At 38.9% G+C, this 20,828-nt stretch overlaps 1 protein-coding gene across 12 annotated transcripts in view; it reads left to right on the forward strand.

Moving 5' to 3' along the window:
• Arpp21 (cAMP regulated phosphoprotein 21) overlaps positions 1-20,828 on the forward strand; it is a 172,894-nt gene that overhangs the window by 35,073 nt on the left and 116,993 nt on the right. For 6 of the 12 annotated variants that reach the window (XM_070006563.1, XM_070006570.1, XM_070006571.1 and 3 more), the window contains exons 1-5: positions 13,821-13,890; positions 13,977-14,154; positions 15,931-16,094; positions 16,985-17,026; positions 17,747-17,836. In XM_070006563.1, coding sequence (XP_069862664.1) covers positions 15,969-16,094; positions 16,985-17,026; positions 17,747-17,836 — 258 coding nt within the window. In that variant the 5' untranslated portion in view covers positions 13,821-13,890; positions 13,977-14,154; positions 15,931-15,968. Of the gene's footprint in view, positions 1-13,399; positions 13,721-13,819; positions 13,891-13,976; positions 14,155-15,930; positions 16,095-16,984; positions 17,027-17,746; positions 17,837-20,828 lie in introns of those variants that run through there. The other 6 variants (XM_070006564.1, XM_070006566.1, XM_070006567.1 and 3 more) reach the window with 3 other exon arrangements.

The raw sequence follows: 20,828 nt of genomic DNA on the forward strand, positions 1-20,828 counted from the left end.
CTTATATTACTATTCTTTGGTGTGATAACTGATACCCATCTTCCATTCTAGGGATCAGTTTGTCCTACTTTGTTACAAGAATGTAGTTTCTTCTCTTTCCTTGTCTTTCCACCATCCCTTTTTCTTCCCTCCCTCCTTCCTTCCCTCCCTCCCTCACTTCCTTTCTTCCTTCCTTTGTTTCTTCGTTCCTTCATTTGTTCGTTCCTTCCTTCCTTCCTTGGTAGGATTGTTCATCAGGACCCCCTAGATCTGAGGTTGTCACTGGTCTCAATTCTTTGTCCCCATTAAGAGTAAAAGACAAAAATTATAAAAAGGAAAGATGAATTTGTTTGCAATTTGAGCAAATTGACAAAGCAGCTAACTTGGCCTCTCAGAAGTCACAGTCCTGACAATAAGAGTATCCACTGTTTATGCAAAACAAAAGATTCAACCAGGCTGTGAGCAGGAGTCTGGAGGAAATAGGCTGAAAATTTGAGGAGACAGAAGGATGCTAGAAGTACAAAAGGACACTTAAATTTTTTGTGCACCAGTACTAGGACTTGAACTTAGAGCCTGCAATCTGTTACTCTGTTACTGTTTCGTTCAAGGCAAATGTACTTCTTCAACCACAGCTCTCCCTTAGAGTTTTTGGTGGTTAATTGGACATAGGATTCTCATAGTACTTTCCTCCCTGGGCTGGCTTGCAACTACAATTTCAGATCTCAGCCTCCGGAGTAGCTAAGATTAAAGGCATGAGCCATCAATATCCAGCTAAGATACTGTTTATGTATTTGGGACCTCTTACTTACTAGGCAAGGATCTGGTACTTGAAACACACCCCAGGGTTTTTTTTGGTCATGGGGCTTGAACTCTGGGCCTGGGTGCTGTCCCTTAGCTCTTCAGCTCAAGGCTAGTGCTCTACCACTTGAGCCACAGTGCCACTTTTGGTTTTCTGGTGGTTTAATGGAGATAAGAGTTTCAGGGACTTTCCTGCCCTGGCTAGCTTTGAACAGCAAATCCTCAGATCTCAGCCTCCTGAGTAGCTAGGATTACAGGTGGGAGCCACTGGCACCCCCTTATCCCAGGTGTTGTATTTATATTTTGTTTATAAGAGTTGGTCTTGTTAACTTTGCCCTAGCTGATGTAGAAATCTTCCTGCCTCTGTATCCCTAGTAGCTAGGATATCACAGGCATGCAGGGTGGTACATGTTTGGCTTGAAAAAGACTATTTTATTTTTTAAAAATCCTAATTTAAAGAAAATCACCAACATTTCTCATCAACCAAATACAGAATGCCCTTGTGCTTTCTGACATCATCTACAGTTTCTCAGTAACTTCAAGTGTGAAGGTGGTGAGGACCAGCTTTCTCTGTTTCCATAGTAACAGGTGATGCTAGCAGGCTCTATTAACTCACAGACCTGTACTGGCTGTCATTTGTTTAAATTGCTAATATCTATTTATTAGTTAAAGACATGGCAATGTCTACCTGGGAACTTTTGCGTTCCTTGACTGTAGCTTCCCAGGATGGATGTATCTGGTGGGAGAGTTTTGTATAAAGAGGGTGGAGATGCCTGAGCATCTTTCATAGATTTTTTTTACCTGTAAATGGGTGATTTGCTTTTATAAAAATTATGAGTCAGGTGTAAATCAGGGTAGGCCTGGTCCCATCAGGCCCTATCGACTTTGCGTGTGTGAGGGGGACATGGTTTAACTGGAATTGAACTTGAGACCTCACACTTAGGTGGGTGTCCTCCCACTTGAGCCAGACCTATTATTTTAAAAAAAATGTTCATGTGCTTTTCAGGTAAACTCTTCTGTTAATTTTCCTTTGGTTAGCCTCCAAATAGGATCCTCTTACCTCCTCTTCCTGAGTAGCTGGGAACCCTATCATGTACTCTTAATCCTCCCCCTCCCCTTAGACCTATCTCATCTTACTAACTTTTGCCTGGAATAGCCTCAAATGGCGATTCTCCTTTCTCCTCCTCTTCTAGTAGCTAGAATATGTTGCCATGACTGGTCCCATGATCCTTCTAGGCAGAGTAGTCATATGATCACAGTTCTTAACACTGAATGGCAGTAGACAAGCAGCATTTTAAATGTAGCCCTTATCCTTCAGTGACTAACCATATATATCCTTCAGTTGATATCTCAAACAGGGCATCTGAGGTCTAAACATCATGGTCATAGATGGCTGTAGAGCCCATGTGATGCCTCATACAACTAGACAGATACCCATTCAGATGGATCAAGTAGGAAATTATCTTTTGGTTGGGCCCTGGACACATTGTAACAACCTAGATTCTTCTCCCTAATGTGTTGTGAGGTTCTTGGAAATATTTTCTTCCCTGGGTCACATCTATTTGTCATCTTAGCAAAGTTGTATAGATTGTGTCCTACCTCCACATGAAGGAGAGTTGGAGTATACACTGCCCTGAGGCCCCTTTGTTCAGACAACTTAGAATTCAGTGCTGACATCTATCATGTGGAATATTTTTATGCCAAACCCAAACACAAGCCAAACCCTTCATGGTTTGGATATATAAACGTGTAGAGACATTCTTTCATACCTCACATGTCATAAGCCATACTGATCTCATGCCGGAGCCTCAGAGAGTCCTCCTCCTGAAGTCACCCGGCTCCTGCAGCTCTCCCGGCTGACTTCCTCATCTATCGGAAGTGGTGGAGCAGATCAGATGAAATGCTCTGCTACCTTTTCTTAAAACCTCCAGATCCTGAACTGGATCTTTTCTGTTCATTCAGTTCCTGATCTGGATATTTTTCAGCCCATTCAGAGGTGGCTCTGTTGCTTCTCTCTAGCCTGTTCTATTTGACTAAACCTGTAGAAGTCTGACTGTGACGGTCACAACTTCTCACAATGCTGCCAAATGAATTAATAAAACTTGGCCAATGACAAGTCAGATTTATGTATGTAGTGGTTCAAGTAACCATTCTTGCAGGATATCCCTCTGAAGGTAGTAGGGATTCTTTATTGAACGCTTAACGTTTCTCCTTAACAAATATATTGATTTCCATGTAGTGGTTCTTTTGTCTTCATGACTGGGCCTGTGGTGGTACCAAAATGTAGTTTTGAATAGTGGAAGTCTTAAATAGTCTGGATACAAAGTAAAACAAACAGCAACAGCAACAACAAAATTCCAGTGGTTAAGAAGGGACATACCTGGCAGATATGACAAGGGTATGTTATCCTGGATATGGTGGTAAGAAGACCACAGTGCCTGAAGGAAATGGTACTCCATCCCATCTCTAAGTAATGGCGGATAGCAACTGAGAGTGACAGAAAGACTAGAAGTGTCACAGGACCATTCAGAGGAGCATAGCTTGGAAGTCAAGGAAAGAGCCCTTCCATTCCTCTCTTCCTTGGGAGAAATCCTAACATAAACCACCTACCTTTCAGGGATTTTTCTCATCTGGAGATGTGAGCCAGGTCTAGATGATCAGGCAGGTTTAGAGAATAAATTTTGCCATTCCTTTCACGGAAAAAAGAAACTCAAAAAAGGACCAGAAGCTCAAAGAAACTTATGTAAGTGAGTTTAGTTCTGGATTGAGCAATCCCTCTGTGCCTTTCACGAGAATGTCTGTTTGGTTGTCTCTGCTCTTTGTTAGCTATATTTATTAGTTTTCTTAATCACTGCTATTGTAAAATCAGCTCCAAGAAGGATTTGAGGTACCTTCAGTCTGCCACGAGCAACGTGTGCATTGTTTTCATTTTTTTGCCTTGGTCCTTTGGCTGCTTTGATCTTGAATCCATTAGTCCCATGACTTCTGTCATGCATTTGGTAGTTCCTTCAATTTTAAGAGCCATCTCTTCTATGTCTGCAGCAAACATTCTACAAGCCATAAAAGATACAAGCAAGGCCCATGAAATCTGCTGCAGCACTCTTTTCACTGAACAGGCCCAGCAGCCCAGACCAAAGCCTTTTGGAACCCTGTGCATGCAGGGGCATGCTGTTTTTGGCCTTGAATCCCTTTGACCTGAAGACTGGTTAAATTTAAGTGGAAAAATTAAACCTTCATTGCATTGGTTCATAGGTCTCTAAATAGTCAGATGCCTTGGTTAGGTGGTGAAAGATAAAATAGTGAAGTCACTGCTGACTGGACTCCAAGTAGATTTGAAAGTCCCCTTTCACACACTGAGTCAACACATCCTACTCTATGCCAGATACTGATCCCAGTATTAGAAGTAATATAGCTATATATAAAGTAGGGCAATGTCTTCATAATTATGTGACTTACATAATAGTGTGCTGACAGTGGGTTGGGTGTTTTGGTTTGGTTTGGTTTTGGTTTTTTATTTTACTGTTTTGTCAAAATTTTGAACTTTGCTAAGACTGACTCATCTACATTGCCAAGGGATCCAGTGATTAAAGAGACATGAGCCAGATGAATTAACACTAAAGGCACAAGACAGGCGGGCAGGCAATTTTGAAGCTAACCAAATAGATATAGTTGATGTGAGGATAAAATGTCATACTATGTAAAACACTCGGTCTCAATTACCCATGTAGTAAGCACTCCATAAAAGGCAGCTGTTGCTTTCTTGATGTGGGTGCTGAATTTGGTATAAAGAGCCTTCTATCAACATGTTAACACAAGAGCATAGCCTAAAGCTCCCTGTATAATGAAAAAGACTTTTTAATGTCTCCTCAAGTCCCACAACAAGATACAGTACAACTCAGTCACAGCTCCTAAAATTGCAGGTCATTCAAACTCACTTTGTACCTCTTGAGCTGGAGGAAGTATCCTTACATTTCTTTGTTCTTGGGGAAACATATTGATTATTTTTGCTGAGGAAAAGGGAGATGAGATCACAGGAGTGATTTCACTTCTGTGTTTATTCATTGCCATTAACTTAACTCGAGATCCATTTGCCTATAAGGCCTGAAATAGTCCTTTCTGGTTCCCAATACTACTTATACAGGCAGAAAAACAAATACCACAAGTAGTGGAAATGTCCTATTTTTCTCTAGTTTACATGGAGGATACACAGCAGCATGACTTTTCTGACTATTTCAAAAATCAGATGCTGTTAATAATTGAATTTTTCTTTGTTTTTATTCACTTTTTGAAAGTATCTCTTCTCTGAGAAAGACTCTAATAACTTAAACATTTAGCTCCCACTCCTGTACTTGTAACTGCGTCACATTACTTAATTTTCATTGTTTAACAATGACAGATGCTTTTCTAAAAAAAGAAATTCTTATAAGAATAAAGGAGAAAGCAGTTCATGTCAAATATGCCAATTATTTTTTTAAAATTAATATTTCTTCTCCCCTTGTAAAAATACCTTTTATTATCATGAAATGATGATGAATTTTATATTTCTGAACCATATAAGCCAGGATAGAAAACATGAATTCTGTGTTAAGCTTTTGTTCCATTGTAAGATATCTCCAGTTCGAATAACTGAAAATTACTAATGGGTTATTTTCTTGACAGGAAGACAAAAAGAAAATTTTTTAAGAAAGATTATATTGGGGTGAATTTAGAGGAAGCAAGAGTTCTGGTATGTGGGAACCAAGCCAGAGGCTCATTGTATTTTATTTTCCCATATTAAAAATTATTATTCTTAGTGTACTCAAACACAGGACAGTGATACTGAGAGGAGTACTCGGGTTGCCCTGGGAATCCTAGAAGATTTGATTATTGAAGTTGCCTAGTTTAGCAAAGTTACCTACTATTACCCACAAGGTTCCAGTATTTGGAAAGGTATTGAATGAAATCTGACTTAGAATGAGAGTACTGCTGAAGTATGAAATCCTGGAATGTGCGATCAGGGAGAGAAACTTGAATCTGAATGTTATAAGATAGATTGATCGGGTCTGGCCAGGACCATCATGGCCACATGGTGGATGGTAGGGTCTGGCATCTTGTCTTCATGCTGGGGAAAGGTGAAGCCCCTAGCTCCCAGGTGATGGGTGTGTCTGAATCTCTGGAGGCAAGGATGGGCACGTGGCTTAGGTTACTAAACTTGTCAGTCCAGTGCCAGTGAGTGGGAGTTTCCTGTGACTCTGTCCCCTGACCTGACACTATATAGTCCCTGACCAGTTCAGGTGTCTTTACTCCATGCCCCCATTTCTCCAAGTTCATGCCCTGTCTCCTGGCTCCTGGCTCTTCTCCAGTCACCATGGTGTTCCACTTCAGCTCTCCATTGGAGCTGAATTGCTTTGTTGATATAGTTTTGGTTCTTTCCTTTCTGGTCTTCATGGCTCAGTTTTCTAACAATGTTAAGTGTATTTGCTGGTTTATCCTCTTTAAGACAGGAGTGTACCATGCAGTCATCAGACTTTTAATAAAGGATCCAAGATGGATCCTTCAACTTGTGGCTTCTCCATTTTCTCACCCTACAACAGGTTTTTTTTGTTTGGTTTTTTGGTTGTTTTTTTTTTTTTTTTGTCGGTCATGGGCCTTGAACTCTGAGCCTGGGTGTTGTCTCTCAGCTCTTCAGCTCAAGGCTAATACTCTACCACTTGTGCCACAGCACCACTTCCAGTTTTCTGAGAGGTTTATTGGAGATAAGAGTCTCATAGACTTTCCTGCCCAGGCTGGCTTTGAACCATGATCTTCAGATCTCAACCTCCTGAGTATCTAGGATTACAGGTGTGAGCCACCGGTGCCCGGCCATTACAACAGTTACTTGTGATGTAATAGCAGTATATGATCTAATTAATTGTTTAATAAGTGGCTCATGCCTGTAATCCTAGCTACTCAGGAGGTAGAATTGGAACTGTGGCTCAAGTGGTAGTGAGTTAGCCTTGAGCAAAAAATCCTCATGGACAGTGCCAAGGTCCTGTGTTCAATGTTCAAGCCCCAGGACTGGCATACATGCACACAAAATATTTTACTCTCAAACAAAACAAAGCACAAAACCAGAGCATACTTATCTGGGAATCATGTAGGCATGTGTTCCACATGGCCTCTGAAAGAAGAGTACTATGGGGCTGGGAATGTGGCTTAATGATAGAGTGCTTGCCTAGCATGCATGAAACCCTGGGTTTCATTCTTCAGTACCACATACACGGAAAAAGACAGAAGTGGTGCTGTGGCTCAAGTGGTAGAGTGCTAGCCTTGAGCACAAAGAAGCTCATTTATAGTGCCCAGGCCCAGAGTTAAATCCCCAGGACTGGAAAAAATGAGCACTATGTACTTTAGATGTGGAGGCCAGAAACTAGGCAGATAGCTTGCAAACAATCTTAGGACCTTCTGTTGTCTATGGCATATGGACATTGAAGACTCTTGAAAAGAGTGGGCATATGTATAGAAGCTTCTATGAAACTGAAGTATAAAGACAGGGGCTACCATGCATCCATCATCAGAAGGTACATTTATAGTTTCTCTTTAGATTTTGCTGGTTGCAAGGAAGAAGATAGTGCACAAATGGGTAGATATCTCTTGCATTATTCTGTGAATCAGTTGCTTAGGTTAGGTAAATATAGTCTAGATTTATTTTAGGGACATTAAAATTGACATTTATTAACGACTCCAGTGGCTCACATCTATAATCCTAGCTACTCAGGAGGCTGAGATCTGAGGATGACGAAAGCCAGCCTGGGCAGGACTCTGATTAACCACAAGAAAAATGGAAGTAGAGCTTTGGCTCAAAGAGGTAGAGAGCTACCCTTGAGCAAAAGAGCTCAGGGACTGGGACTGTGCCCTGAGTTCAAGCCCCATGACTGACAAAAAAAAATGAAAGAGAGAGAGAGAGAGAGAGAGAGAGAGAGAGAGAGAGAGAGAGAGAGAGAGAGAGAGAGAGAGAGAGAGAAGAAGGAAGGAAGGAAGGAAGGAAGGGAGGAAGGAAAGAAGGAAGGAAGGAAGGAAGGAAGGAAGGAAGGAAGGAAGGAAGGAAGGAAGGAAGGAAGGAAGGAAGGAAAAGGAAGAGAGGGGGCTGGGAAGGTGGCTCAGTGGTAGAGTGCTCACCTTGCATGCATGAGCCCCTGGGTTCAATTCCTCAGCACCACATAAGCAGAAAAAGCCGGAAATGGCACTGTGACTCAAATGGTAGAATGCTCACCTTGAGTTGAATAGCTGAGGGACAGTGCCCAGGCCCCGAGTTCAGGCCCTATGACTGACAATAAATAAGTAAATAAATAAATAGAATTTTAAAAAAGAAAGAAAGAGAAAGAAAGAAAAAGGCATTTTGTGAAAATAGATCAACAACCTTACCTCCACCCTCCGTCAAAAAATCTGTTCTTGACCCTTACCCTGTATGGTCATAGGTTTATGTGCATCATTGGATTGGATGTCAGGTAGACTAGCTTTACATCTTTAGTTCTTAGTACTTTCACATTTCTTGAACGCTTACACCTGGTTAGAGTTAATAACTGGTTGGAGTTAATGACACCTCTGCATGTGTGAATAAAACTTATTTCTTAATATCAAATTGTTGGAAACAAGGTGGTGATTGGCTGGCATAGACTGTGGAAGTTGAGGCCAGTTGCAATTCTTTGGTGTAAATACAGTAGTCATTTAGTCAAACAAAAACCAACCTCAAGACTGTCAAAAAGTTGCCAACAGATAATGCGGATACAATTTATTTGGGTACCTATGCAAGTAGGGCAGGGCAGATTATATCCATAGATTTAATCCATCCATGTATGTGTCATCGACATATCAGAAGAAGTTTTGTAAAAGAGAATGCCAGTTTCTCCACTTGTACTATCATTTTCTGACTTTGATCTTTTGTTGTATATACTGATTTGCTTATTTATATTCATATCATATTCAGGAAGAAAAAATCATTTCAAAAGAAATTGTGTTGACCTGAATAACATCATAATGGAGAACATCTCAGTAGACACTCAGTAAGGACTCATTAGAAAGATTAGAAAAAAAAGGAAGCACTTTTCTTTAGATGCTTTTCTTGACATTAGACCTCCTGTAGTGTAGAAGTCAGTCATATCATTACAGAAATATTCTTACATCTGAAGCTTTGTATTAATTCTTGTCATTGTTAGAATTTATTAAATGTAGGCAGAGGTTATTTTCTGATAGTGCAAAAAAGAAATTCAGCCAGGTGCTGGTGGCTCACACCATTAATCCTAGCTACTGAGGAGGCTGAGATCTGAGGATCATAGTTTGAAGCCAGACTGGGCAGAAAAAGGGGCAATTCTTCATTTGAGTTCTTTGTTTTTAAACTGCTTGAGTCTTTTTATTTTATTGTATTGTAAAGGTGCTGTACAGAGGGGTTACAGTTACATAAGTAATGAGTATATTTTTACCTCCTCCTTTGTTTTTCTCCTATTATCCTTCCCTCCTATACCTCCTTCACTCCTACCCCCGAAGTTGTAAAGTTCATTTCCAGCATAGTTTCTTGTGGGTATCATTGTTGCAATGGGTCGTCCTATATCCTTGTTTCAGCATTTTGTTATTCCCCTTCCCTTCCCCAAATCAGATAAATGTATATACAAGATGCAGGGTATCGAGATCAAGGGGATATATCAAAGGGGGAAGAACATACAAAGGAAACAAAAAAACTCACATAGTACATTAAAAACAACAACAAAGAAAGACCTCTTGTATCCATATCTTGGGGTTCATATTACAGCATCAACTTGTCTGGTCACATGTACATAGCTTTTGAGCTTTTCTGTTCTTAAACTAAGCTGAAATAAGAATATTTATGTAAAGCACTCCAGTTCCTTAAAATCATAACCCTGAAATCTTTTTTCCTTCTTTCTTTTCTTTTCTTTCTTTTCTTTTTTTTTTTTTTTTTTTTTTTTTGTTGTTGTTGGTCATGGGGTTGAAAGAGGGACTGGGCCCTATCCCTTAGCTCTATTTTTGATCAAAGCTAACACTTTGAGCCACAGTACCACTTCCTGTTTTCTGATAGTTAATTGGAGATAAAAGGGTCTTTTCTGTCCAGGCTGGCTTTGAACCATGATCTTCAGATCTCAGCCTCCTGAGTAACTAGGATTATAGAAGTTAGCCTTTAATCAGAAATCCCTTTTCTCAGATAGCAAGTTCTTCTCCTAAATGTATTTTTTTCCATTTTCATGATGACTCCAGAATGCCTAGCTATTGAGCTGACCAAGAGTTTAATTACAATGTTAAGTTCCTGGTTGAATGTTTCTTGTACATATATGAGAGAATAAGACTTTCTTTGAAAAATTAAATTTATGTGAAAGTTTCCCTTTGATTATTTATTTTTTGTCACTGGGAAAATGTTAGACTTGGTTAAAATTCTGATCTGTAGTTCTGTTCATGCCATTGTTACTCTGGTTTCATCAAGGATCACAGCCCATTTTTCTTTTACTCTCTTTAAATATAACCTTGCATATTAGAAATCTTTGTAGAACCTCAGGAGAATAACTGTTGTAGGTGATCGCGCAGACTTTATATACCTTAACTGGAAAATAAACCAATTACCATTGTCACTGCAGTATAGAAGAGGTTTTTTATCTCCATAGCTGTGACCAGCCATGTAGTATGAGTAGAGAGGAAATTTTTAAATTTTATTTTATTGTAAAGATATTGTAGAGAGGGGTTACAGTTACATGAGTAAGGTAATGAGTACATTTCATGCCGAGCATTGATACCCCCTCCTTCGTTGCTCTCCCACTATCCCTTCCCTCCCCCAAGAGAGGAAATTTTTTAATTGTCCAGATGAGTAAAATTTGGCTGTATTGTTTTATCCTTCCATATTTAGATTGATTTAGGTATGATAAGATTAAGCATTTCTATGTTAATTTTTAGTATTAGTATTGTGACTCTCACAAGGAATACAGAATTCAACTTTAATTTCCATTTAGATTCTTTGAGGATTACATCACTATTGGAATTTGCGTAAAAGCTAGGTCTTGACTTGCCTTCCTGGCAGCACAGTGATCAATATATATAACTCACACACACACACACACACACACACACACACACACACACACACACAAACAAACACACACAAACAAACACATACACACACACAGTTAAGAGAGAGTTAATTTATTGGTGCTAATGGAACAACATTTGCTGTTTAATGTTGTACCTTCTCCCTTTGCCTCTTTTTTTCCTCATCTTCACACTTCTTTTTATTATAATATTATTATCTTTAAATAATTGTACAACGGTGTTACCATTCAACAAATCAGTTTATTTATATAATGTATCTTGACCAATGTCAGCATTCATCCTCTTCCATTCCCTCTCTCCCAACCCAGCTCTTCTCTTCAATTTTCATAGACTATGCCCTGGACTATGCACTGGACTATGCCCTTTTCTCATCCCTTTCTCTCTTCATTCATCTAACCTCTACCCCTCGACGACTTCCCATACACACCTTTCAAGTGACAGTTTCCTGGCATTCATTTCTTTTGGATTATGAGTTTGCTTTTCTAAGGAGTAATACTATTTGAATTCTCCTCTGTAACTACCATGCTTCAGCTAATATACTTTATACACTTCTGTACTACCCTGCATGTGTTTACTTGTACATTTATAAATATAGTTATAGCTTCTATATACGAGACTTACTTTACTTAACTATATGATTATTATAATATAAAATATTATATTATATATTATACATATTATATATAATTATAATTACTTTCCAGATCCATTCATTTATTTGCCAATTCATCCCTAAAATTCTAATTGCTATTGTTTTCAACTCCAAAGCAAGATAGAAAGCATAAATATAAAAATAAGTAACAATTATCTTTCTCATTTTCTTTATTCTAAATAGCTGGTGATATTGTTAATCAATTTCCCATGGCTTCTCTTATCAACCATCAATGGCATTAAAACAAGTGGTTAAATAATATTTCTCATTATAAAAAAACTTATAATGAGAAATTCCAACTATGAAAACAAAAAGTAAGTAAGATAAATTTTTTAGCAAAATGCTACAGAAAAAAGCACTTCTTGAATATGGTCTGGGTTTTTATTTTCATTTTTATGTGTGTGAAAATGAGAGGACTTAGAAGAGACTGAGCCTGAGCAACAGTGGAGATTGCTAGGAAAAGGCTGGATTCCTGGCAACGCTCTTCTAGCAAAGAGCACAATTTTAATCAGTTACTAAAATATTTGTGATCCATATGTTCCTCTCTGCTCACTCCCATATGCCCATAGTCTCTTTTATCTTGCTGGATGATGACTTTATGATTCAGGCAGGCAAGAATAATACTTCTCTGACTTTAGAGCTCGATGCTATTTCAAAACGTGTCCTGGTAATTATGCACACACATATATCCAGGCTGTTAGCACTTTGAGCTAGTTACGTGAATACCAGTTTGTTCTTTCCTCATGGGAAGAATTATATCTTGCATCCTCCTACTGATGCTGGAATAATGTACTAAGGAAGGCTTGGACTAGAAACTGCATTGCCATTCACCTGCCAGAATCAAGGCCAATGTCCAAACATGAACATGAATGGCAAAAAAGGGGTGACACAAGAGGGTTGCAATTATTTTTGACAACTTTGTTCAATGAGGGGGGAAGAAAAACAGAATCCCCAAAACATTTGGTAGTTTTAATCTCACCTCGGTCATTTCATCTAACTTTTTTTCCAAGACAAATTTGATAATGAGCTTGTTAGTTGACACTAATTTTAAGTAATGGTGGCTTCTATTTAATACCAGGTGTTACAATCACTGTGTGAAAACTGGTCAAAACTGAGGACTTGAAATCATGTGGATTAGCCATCCATTTAATTCTCAATGCATATCTGCTTCAGAGTTGTATGATTTCTAACAACCTATGACCTGATTTTACAGCTAAAGTATTGATCTTAATACAAGATTTTGAAAAAATATCCAGAAATATTGACTAATGTAAGTGATTTAAATTGAGAAATTATTGACTGTAAAGGTGATTGTATTTTCAAATCATTTTCCTCTTGCACAGCAAATGGCTTTGCAACCAAAGACATTGTTAATAAACCCACAAAGAAAAAACAACAACAACAACAACAACCCTGTGAGGATCCAGCCATGCTTAATTACACTTGGGTTTCCAAACTTTAGACCAAATAACTAAAACACAGCCAGTTTGTTCGTGGCTGGAGATACTCAGGAAGAGGTGTGTGAGCCGGAGGAGTCAGCGGGTGTGCCCCAGGAACACTCCAGGGAAAGGCAGGGGATTGCAGTCTAGTGTTGGCAAACGCTATTAGGAGCCCGTCTCTATGTTTGCATTCAAGCTGTCTTTGCCACTGCTCCTGTAGGAGTCGCGAGAAAAAGCAAGTGCACATTATAGCATGGATTGTTTTCAACAGGCTTGGAGTTAGCAAATCTGTTGCACCCCTATGACAAGGTTTCTTTGCTGTCAAAAAAGAATACCCAGCTGGCAGAGCAGTGCTGTTGAGAAGGAAGGGGTGTAGATAGATTGTGTTCATCATGCAATGGGAATATTAGCAATTCTTCCCGAATGCTAAGTGGAGTGAAAACAATGTTTCCTTAGCCAAGCCATTACAAAAGTTTTCTTTTTTCATCATTCTCTTTTAAAAAAAAAAGAAAGGAAGAAACTTTATTGATATCACTTCATTAAATCAAAGCCTTTAAAGATACTACAGGAAGGCAAGTCTCAGAAAGAAAGTAGTCACCGAAACAGAATTAAAAATGTATCCTATTAATCTATAATTAAGACTAAGGCTTTGGTTTTAAAAATAAAAAAAAGAAGTCAAGTTTTTTTGCTCAGAGGTGATCTTGACTCTCACTGAAGCAAACACACGAGCTTATGTATTTTTTTTAATACAAAGTGCGAGATTTCACTAAAAAAGGTTAAAATTGAAGTGAGTAATCTTCGGTGCATAATGCAATTGTTAATTTTAGCTCCTTGCGTGGGTGCCGCTCTAACTTGAACAGCAGGCTGTAGCCTTCATTAGAGAAGAAGCAAGCAGCCCTGAGACAGGTGGAGCTGGATCAAGCCACGAACTTGATTTGCTGGAAGCCGGTCATTAGTGTTAGAAACCCTGTCTTGTTTATCTTGTGCTTTGCGCTGCCATGAATGTTGCAATGATTATTATTTACTTTTTGTGTGTTTTTCAGGTTGACGATGATGTGTCAAACAGTGTAAGGGCACCGCATGGCGATGGGTATTCTGAGCTGTTAATGGGGACATGGGACACCCGTTGTCTGGGATCACTTGTGTGGATTTTTCCGGCGAGGAGCAACAGAAGCTGCCTAGTAAGTCGCCAAGACCTACAACAAGAACTCTACGGGAAAGGTAAAGGTCTTGTCTGGCTGCCACTTTGTCCTTGCTTCATTCTTTCTTACATGATTATACCTCTTTGCCTAGAATAGATCACTGAATAAAACTACCATGAGTGCACAGAATCTGTATCAGGGACTTGGCTGGCTTGTAGTTTGGAAAATTGGTGCTCAATTAATGAATTCCATTTCAAATCTGGTCACGATCTGTTTAAAGATTTTTGTTTTTGTTTTTAGTTTTTTTCTGAATGAGCTAAAAAAGAATCTAAGAAAGGACAAAAGTCCTTTCTCCTCCCCCTACCCAATACACTGAGAAACAAGCTGTGTCCTTGGAGAACAGATTTATTTATTTTTTTTCTATTTTGTTAACCACACACACTGAATGCCACTGAGCTGGATCTTCAAACTTTCCCAACCTGAAAAGCACTCGCTCACTTACAGACTTGAACTACTGTTCTTTAGGGAAACTTTTCTTTTTGCATTCCCACAATCCTTTGCCAAATGAGCCCGTATACTTCAAAAGGATCATTATATACCATCTGTTCTGTCACGGTAGATTTTAGTGGATTACCAATAAAAATTGCTGTGGTGTAGATTTTTCTCTTGCTTATTTCCATTCAAAAAGCAGATAACTAGTCAGTTGTAATTAAATACTCTCAGAGAAGCATATCAAAGCACTGATTTGTCCAGTAATAATTGCCATTGTAACAATTAAACAAGTCATTACTTGAGTTTGTGAAGGAACCTGCTCTCTGAGCTATATTCTGTGTGTGTATTGTATGTGTGTGTGTCCTTCGCTCTCTCTTTCCCTTCAACCATTTCTTCCTTTACTTTTTTCCTCCCTTTCTCCCTTTGTCCATTTCTCCTTTTCTCCCTCCCTCCCTCCCTCCTTCCTTCTTTCCTTCCTCCCTCACTCTCTCTCTCTTGCATATCACTTAAAAACTGAGGAAGAAATAAATGTCAAATTCTTAATGGTTCTCATTTGACAGCACACCAGAGAGTGAATAGGCATCAAGGGTTTTGTGGAGGTAGGGAGGGGAAAAAGAACAGGCTTTCACACTGAAGAGCCATTTGCAGTCCATATAGTAGTCGGTTAGGGGCATGGAGTGCAGTAGGAAGGCTTCATCAGAGCCACCGTCTTCCTTCCACAGGAGCCTGAAGCCAAGACAGCTGACAGGAGCCTGGCTTAGGCTTTTAATAATGCAGCTGTCAGTCTGAAGCCTGAAAACATTGACCCTGGATGGTATACTGCCAAAATTAGATGCCAAATTTGTAACTGAATTACTGTTTCTTTGGTTGAGATCTGAACCTGGAAAAGTGTGCTCTATGCCTTGTACCTCAGGGAGTGTTTCTATAGTTGAACCATAAAAATATTTGTTGAGTCATCTTGGAGATGCTACAGATGACAGTACTAGGTCTTGCTTCAGAATTTGAGAGGCTTTTGTTCAGGAGTTAGAGATATAGTCTCATTTTCTTGTTCTACTTTGCAATGGGACGTGGGCACTGGAGGTTAGGTGGGAGTTATATTTGTCTCCACTAAGAGGTTTGCTGGTCCATTTTGATAGAAGGTGTATTCACAAGTGTGTGTGCCTGTTAGCCTGAGAAGGGGATGGGAAACTGCACCTGCATCTTGTGTCTCATCTCGCCTTGCTCCTCCTTTCTGTGTAAAGCTGGTACAATGCCTGTGCTGTTCATTTGAATTTGAATGCACAGAGAGAAATGAGATGTCTCAAGAATAACAATAAACACTTCACCTGCATTGATTGTATTTTCTGATACTGCAACCTTCTAGGGCATAACACCTTGTTATTTTAAGCTACATCTGGGAGAATGTCTGAGCAAGGAGACCTGAACCAAGTCATAGTAGAGGAAGGAAGGACGGAGCAGGAGGCTGCTCCAGAGAATGGCATAGTAAAATCAGAAAGTCTGGATGAAGAGGAGAAGCTGGAATTACAGGTAAGCCTGCAGAGACCCTGGGTGTCAATCCACTGCATGCTGCTTCCTTTAATTGTAGAACATTCAAAAGAGTTTGTTGTTGTTGTAGGAGTTCAAGTACTTGAAATAATGATTATGAAATCTCTTAAGACTAGTATGCCTCTTAAGACTAGTATTTCCCCAGATTAAATCCCAGTATAGAATGCATTTTGAAATGAATACTATCTATGAAACATAGTTAATTGCCAAAATTCCCCCACAGCATTCCCATGTGGATTGCTAGGCCAGTTGGTGTTGTCTATGTATTCGTCAGAGGTAGCTTTAGGCTATCGGAATTTTAGAAATGGATTTGCTATTTCATGGAAAGGTGTAATGTCAACTCACAGCTATGAAATGCCAAAGACATGAGCTCTGTTGACATTCAGAGCAAGCTGAGGTTTAAATCTTATTATCCTAGAAACCTAAGGCTAAGAAACCCCACCTATAGAGTCAGAATACCAGAAAGAAGGAGGGGAAGGCTGAGAATGATCCAGGAAAGAGGGGAAAGCTCCTGATCAACTATTCTGTAATTTACAAGGGAAAGATTGGATTGAGGAAATATGAACAGAACTTGCAAACAGGCTGTATTGATGGTTTTCTATGAACTAAACTATAAAAGTATTAACTCTTTTTATATGCCAGTAGTTTATACTATAAGGCTCGCAACTTCATAGTGATCCCTTTAAAGCTAGCTTTGCTCCTTTCTTATGTTTGCTGTATGGAGAAATAGCTAGAAATTAATAGGTTCAAAGTGTTTAATAAGTTGCTAAAAGTTTTAGCTGTTGTAGAGCTTTCTCTGCTATACATCATGATACCACTCTCTGTCTCTGTCATGGCTTTACTGTTTGTTCTCTTTTGTTTTTAACACCTAGAGGCGGCTGGCAGCTCAGAACCAAGAGAGAAGAAAATCCAAGGTAAGGTTTGAGAGTCTCTCTTGAGATCCTATCATCTATTAAACTATTCATTGCTCATCTCAGTTCAACATGCGGTTTACAATTCAGATATCAAGAGTTGCACTTGTATGATTTCTCTATCTTGCCTTCTCATTTAAATGATTCTTTTGAGTCTAAATAGCTGTGCATATGTACATCTAAGCCTCTTTTTTTTTTGCTTGGAGATTTGGTACTGCTTTACTAAACACAGAACCACTTGGTTTGTTTCATTTTAAATAAAACTTGGAATCAATGTTTTAGTTTCAGTAACTGAAACCTGTCTTGAAGTAAACAAGTACAGTTATTCTCCACACATACTTCATTCTTTCATATATCTTCCCAGTCAAAGCCTCTCCAAACTTAGTTTCAGGGGAAAGTAGTTTTGCAGATTTTCTTTCTCCTAATATATTCATGAAATCTCATCATCTCATGTACCCCGATGGGATGGTCACAGTTAGCTACAATTGTCTCCTCAGTTCACCCATAGAATCCTGCTTCCCTCTATCCTCAGCAAAATACTAAAAGATCTGATGCTTAGCCTTGCTAGACACAGAAGCAAGCATCAGTCTTTGAGCCTGGATGTAAAAAACTTTGATTTGGGAACCTGGAGATGAGTTGATTGATTGCCTGAGAAGCCTTTCTGTTTGTTTTTCTTTATGCCTTTATTTTCCATTCCTTCCCTTTTCTCAACCCCAACCTCAGTCAGGAGCTGGAAAAGGTAAACTGACCCGGAGTCTTGCAGTCTGTGAGGAGTCATCGGCCAGACCAGGGGGTGAAGGTCTTCAGGATCAGGTATACCCCCTGTCAGTATTGTTGATTGCATGAGCTGGAGTTGTCTTTGTGTGCATGATGCTTCATTGGGCATTTAACTACAGTGTTTTGGAGGGGGAAAATACCAAACTGAAGAAAGAATTGACTTGCTTCATCTTCTATTGATGAGACATTTTCCAAGAGGTTTTTTTTTTTTTTTGAAGTTTATTACAGAGTATTACGTTTGTTTTTTTTCCAGACTCTCTGAACACTGCAAATGGGAAGGAATTCAAAAGAATTTAGATTAATACTTTAAAAAGTAACCACAGTAGTGCTGAACTTCCTCAAAGGCTCTCTCTCTTGATAAGGCTGAACCAAATAAGTCCCAAGTTACCCCATCTCCTTCCTTTTTGGAGATGACTTACCTCAACTCCCCAAAATACACTTGCCTATAAGAAACACAGCAGTTGGCTCATAGGAGACTTAAAGGAATAACGAATAAGGTCCACTGAACATTGGAGAAATACTTTTATGGCTTATGATGGAGTTTCTTGGTATTGCAAAATATTGTCCAGAAATGAATCTGAGCTTGATATTACTAATATATTGCTGCATACCCTTACATTTATTTTTGTTCCTTGCAGAAAGATGTTTAGGGTCTAAAATTTAAATTCCAACAAAACTCTTCCATAACAAAATGGAAAACTTCACATCTTATTTATTTTCATTTGCCTTTTAGGCATCACATTAACTTTCTATAAAAATAGTCTTGCTGCCGAAATTTTGCTTATTTTCTCAGAGGCTGAGAGCAGTCAAGACTATTTGTAAAATGATTTGTCTGTGCCCAAGGGAGGGAAAATTGATTATGATATCATTATTTGTGTTTGCTTTTGTTTCATGTTTCTCTTCTTACTTTAATTGAAACCCTCTAAATTCTGTTTGTCAATTCAGAGAGTATTGAGAGCACTTTCTTTAAAAGGACCAAAAATAAATTCCTTATAGATTTTTGTCCTAAGAGTATTTTTTTTCCTAGCTTCATTTTCTTGACATGCTACTCATGTCCTAAGGCACAGACAGGCTATCATTCAGTAGCCATTACTCTGTTTCATATACATGCTTTATTTTACTTGGGCTCTGAGAAATGTGTGGCTTTCCTTCAGCATTTTATTTGTGCTTTCTATTTTTAATGGAGATTGAAAGGGGGGAATAATGTGAATATCATGGCTTGTATTATTAAATGTTGATTGATGGCTTGTAATGTACTGCACATGCCCTATGTTCACTCTGAGAAATGACAGACTCTGGGAGAAGTAATGACCCAGTTGTTTCCTACTTCTAATGCCAGGCAAAGTAGGATAGCTTTCTCTGGACTCAATCTGCATTTTGTCTCCTTTGACAAGACATAGGGTGAATTTTTGTAAGAGATTATCTATATCATAGTACCCATCCTCGACCTAAGTCTAGTTTCTCCATACCATTGGTGCAGAGAACTAAGATGAAAACGGTGCTTTGTTGCTGCTGATTCCAAGTTCGGGAAACAAGACTAGCTTTGTAGGGAGAACTAGAGCCTGCCTGCTTTTCTTTGGTTAGCTGAGGAATGGTGGGAACATGGGACTCACAGAAAATATCCACCCATACACACATGTCATCAAGAGGCTATGCTACTTTCTTAAGAGGATAAAGCAGCCTGTCCTTGAGCTTAGATTCAATGCCTTCATTAGATATCAACAGCACTTACAAAAAGAAAAAAAAAAAGAAAAAAAATGTGGGTTAAATCCCAGAGAACAGTGGCAGAAGTGCACAGTACATGGATCTTATCCCTTTCCTGGTGTTTGTATGGCCACATTATTTGGAGCATTGCCTTCATTTTCCTGTGGGACCCTTTCTGCCTGTGTTACTTGATCTCAGACCCACACCTGAGTCTCTCCTTGAGTGAAAGGAAGTTTGCTTTTCTAATGTTATATTACTTGCCTACCAGTGTATTTCTGCAACTTGAACCATTCTCTTACTGTTGTTGGATATAAACTTATCCTGTACCAATGTATTTCTTTAACACTTGTATTTTATTATTGAGCATATCAATAAAAATATTAAAAAATAAGAGATTGTTTTTTACCAACTCTAAGCACTTTTGTGTGTTCTTTCAACACATTAATGTGTTTTTATGTATAGAAAATACAGCTGTTCTTTCTTTTCTGAGTACAGTATTTGTCAACACATGACATCAGTTTGTTTTGCGTAGTGGATGTCTTTTTCCTGTGCTCTTGCATTTATCTTTCCAAGCCTCTTCAATTTTAGATTTAAACTTACAGAGGCTGCTTGGTTCCATTGGTTTTGAAGAAAGAATGAGACCATGGTCCCAGGGCCAGAGTTTCCCTCTTCATCAGCTGATAAATTCATTCTACCTCATCACAGGCCCATCTATGTCTTCTTAGTGTGCAATGCTCAGTATTTCCTGATCACAAGAAGCCAATTAACCCCAGAACCTATGGGAATCCTTGCAGATTAAGACCTTGCTGCTTCAAACCATGTGATAAAAAATGTCCACCACCAAATTACAATCCGTTTTACATACTTTGTGCTATGTCCTACTCCAGGATAAATACAGAGAATTCATAAAACACAGCATAGATAAATATTTATGAGAACAAGTTTTACCTCATTCTCTACATCATATTTCCCCCCCTCTACCTAATGACTCTATTCAAGCCAGAAGTTCATAATGGGGTCCCTCTCAAACAAAGAGAGGTAGTAGCTTCAGAGAACTTTTGTTTTACACTTGTTAGATTATCAAAATTTATACCATATCATTATGAACCCCTGCTTGGAGAGTGCTTGAGAGTCAAGTTCCCATGTCATGAGTGAGCATCTGGTCACATGTAGGGAGATCCCATACTAGCTTTGCTTTTAGATACACAGTCACTGGGAATATTTGGCCCTTACAGCATAAGACTTTCCTACCAAGTGATCTCTTACATGAGAACAAATGGGCATAGGATTTTTTTCAATAGTTTTAATCATAGCATATTTTATT

This window comes from Dipodomys merriami, unplaced genomic scaffold (genome assembly GCF_024711535.1).
Source record: "Dipodomys merriami isolate MVZ:Mamm:240054 unplaced genomic scaffold, mDipMer1.0.p SCAF_7, whole genome shotgun sequence".
NCBI lineage: Eukaryota > Metazoa > Chordata > Mammalia > Rodentia > Heteromyidae > Dipodomys > Dipodomys merriami.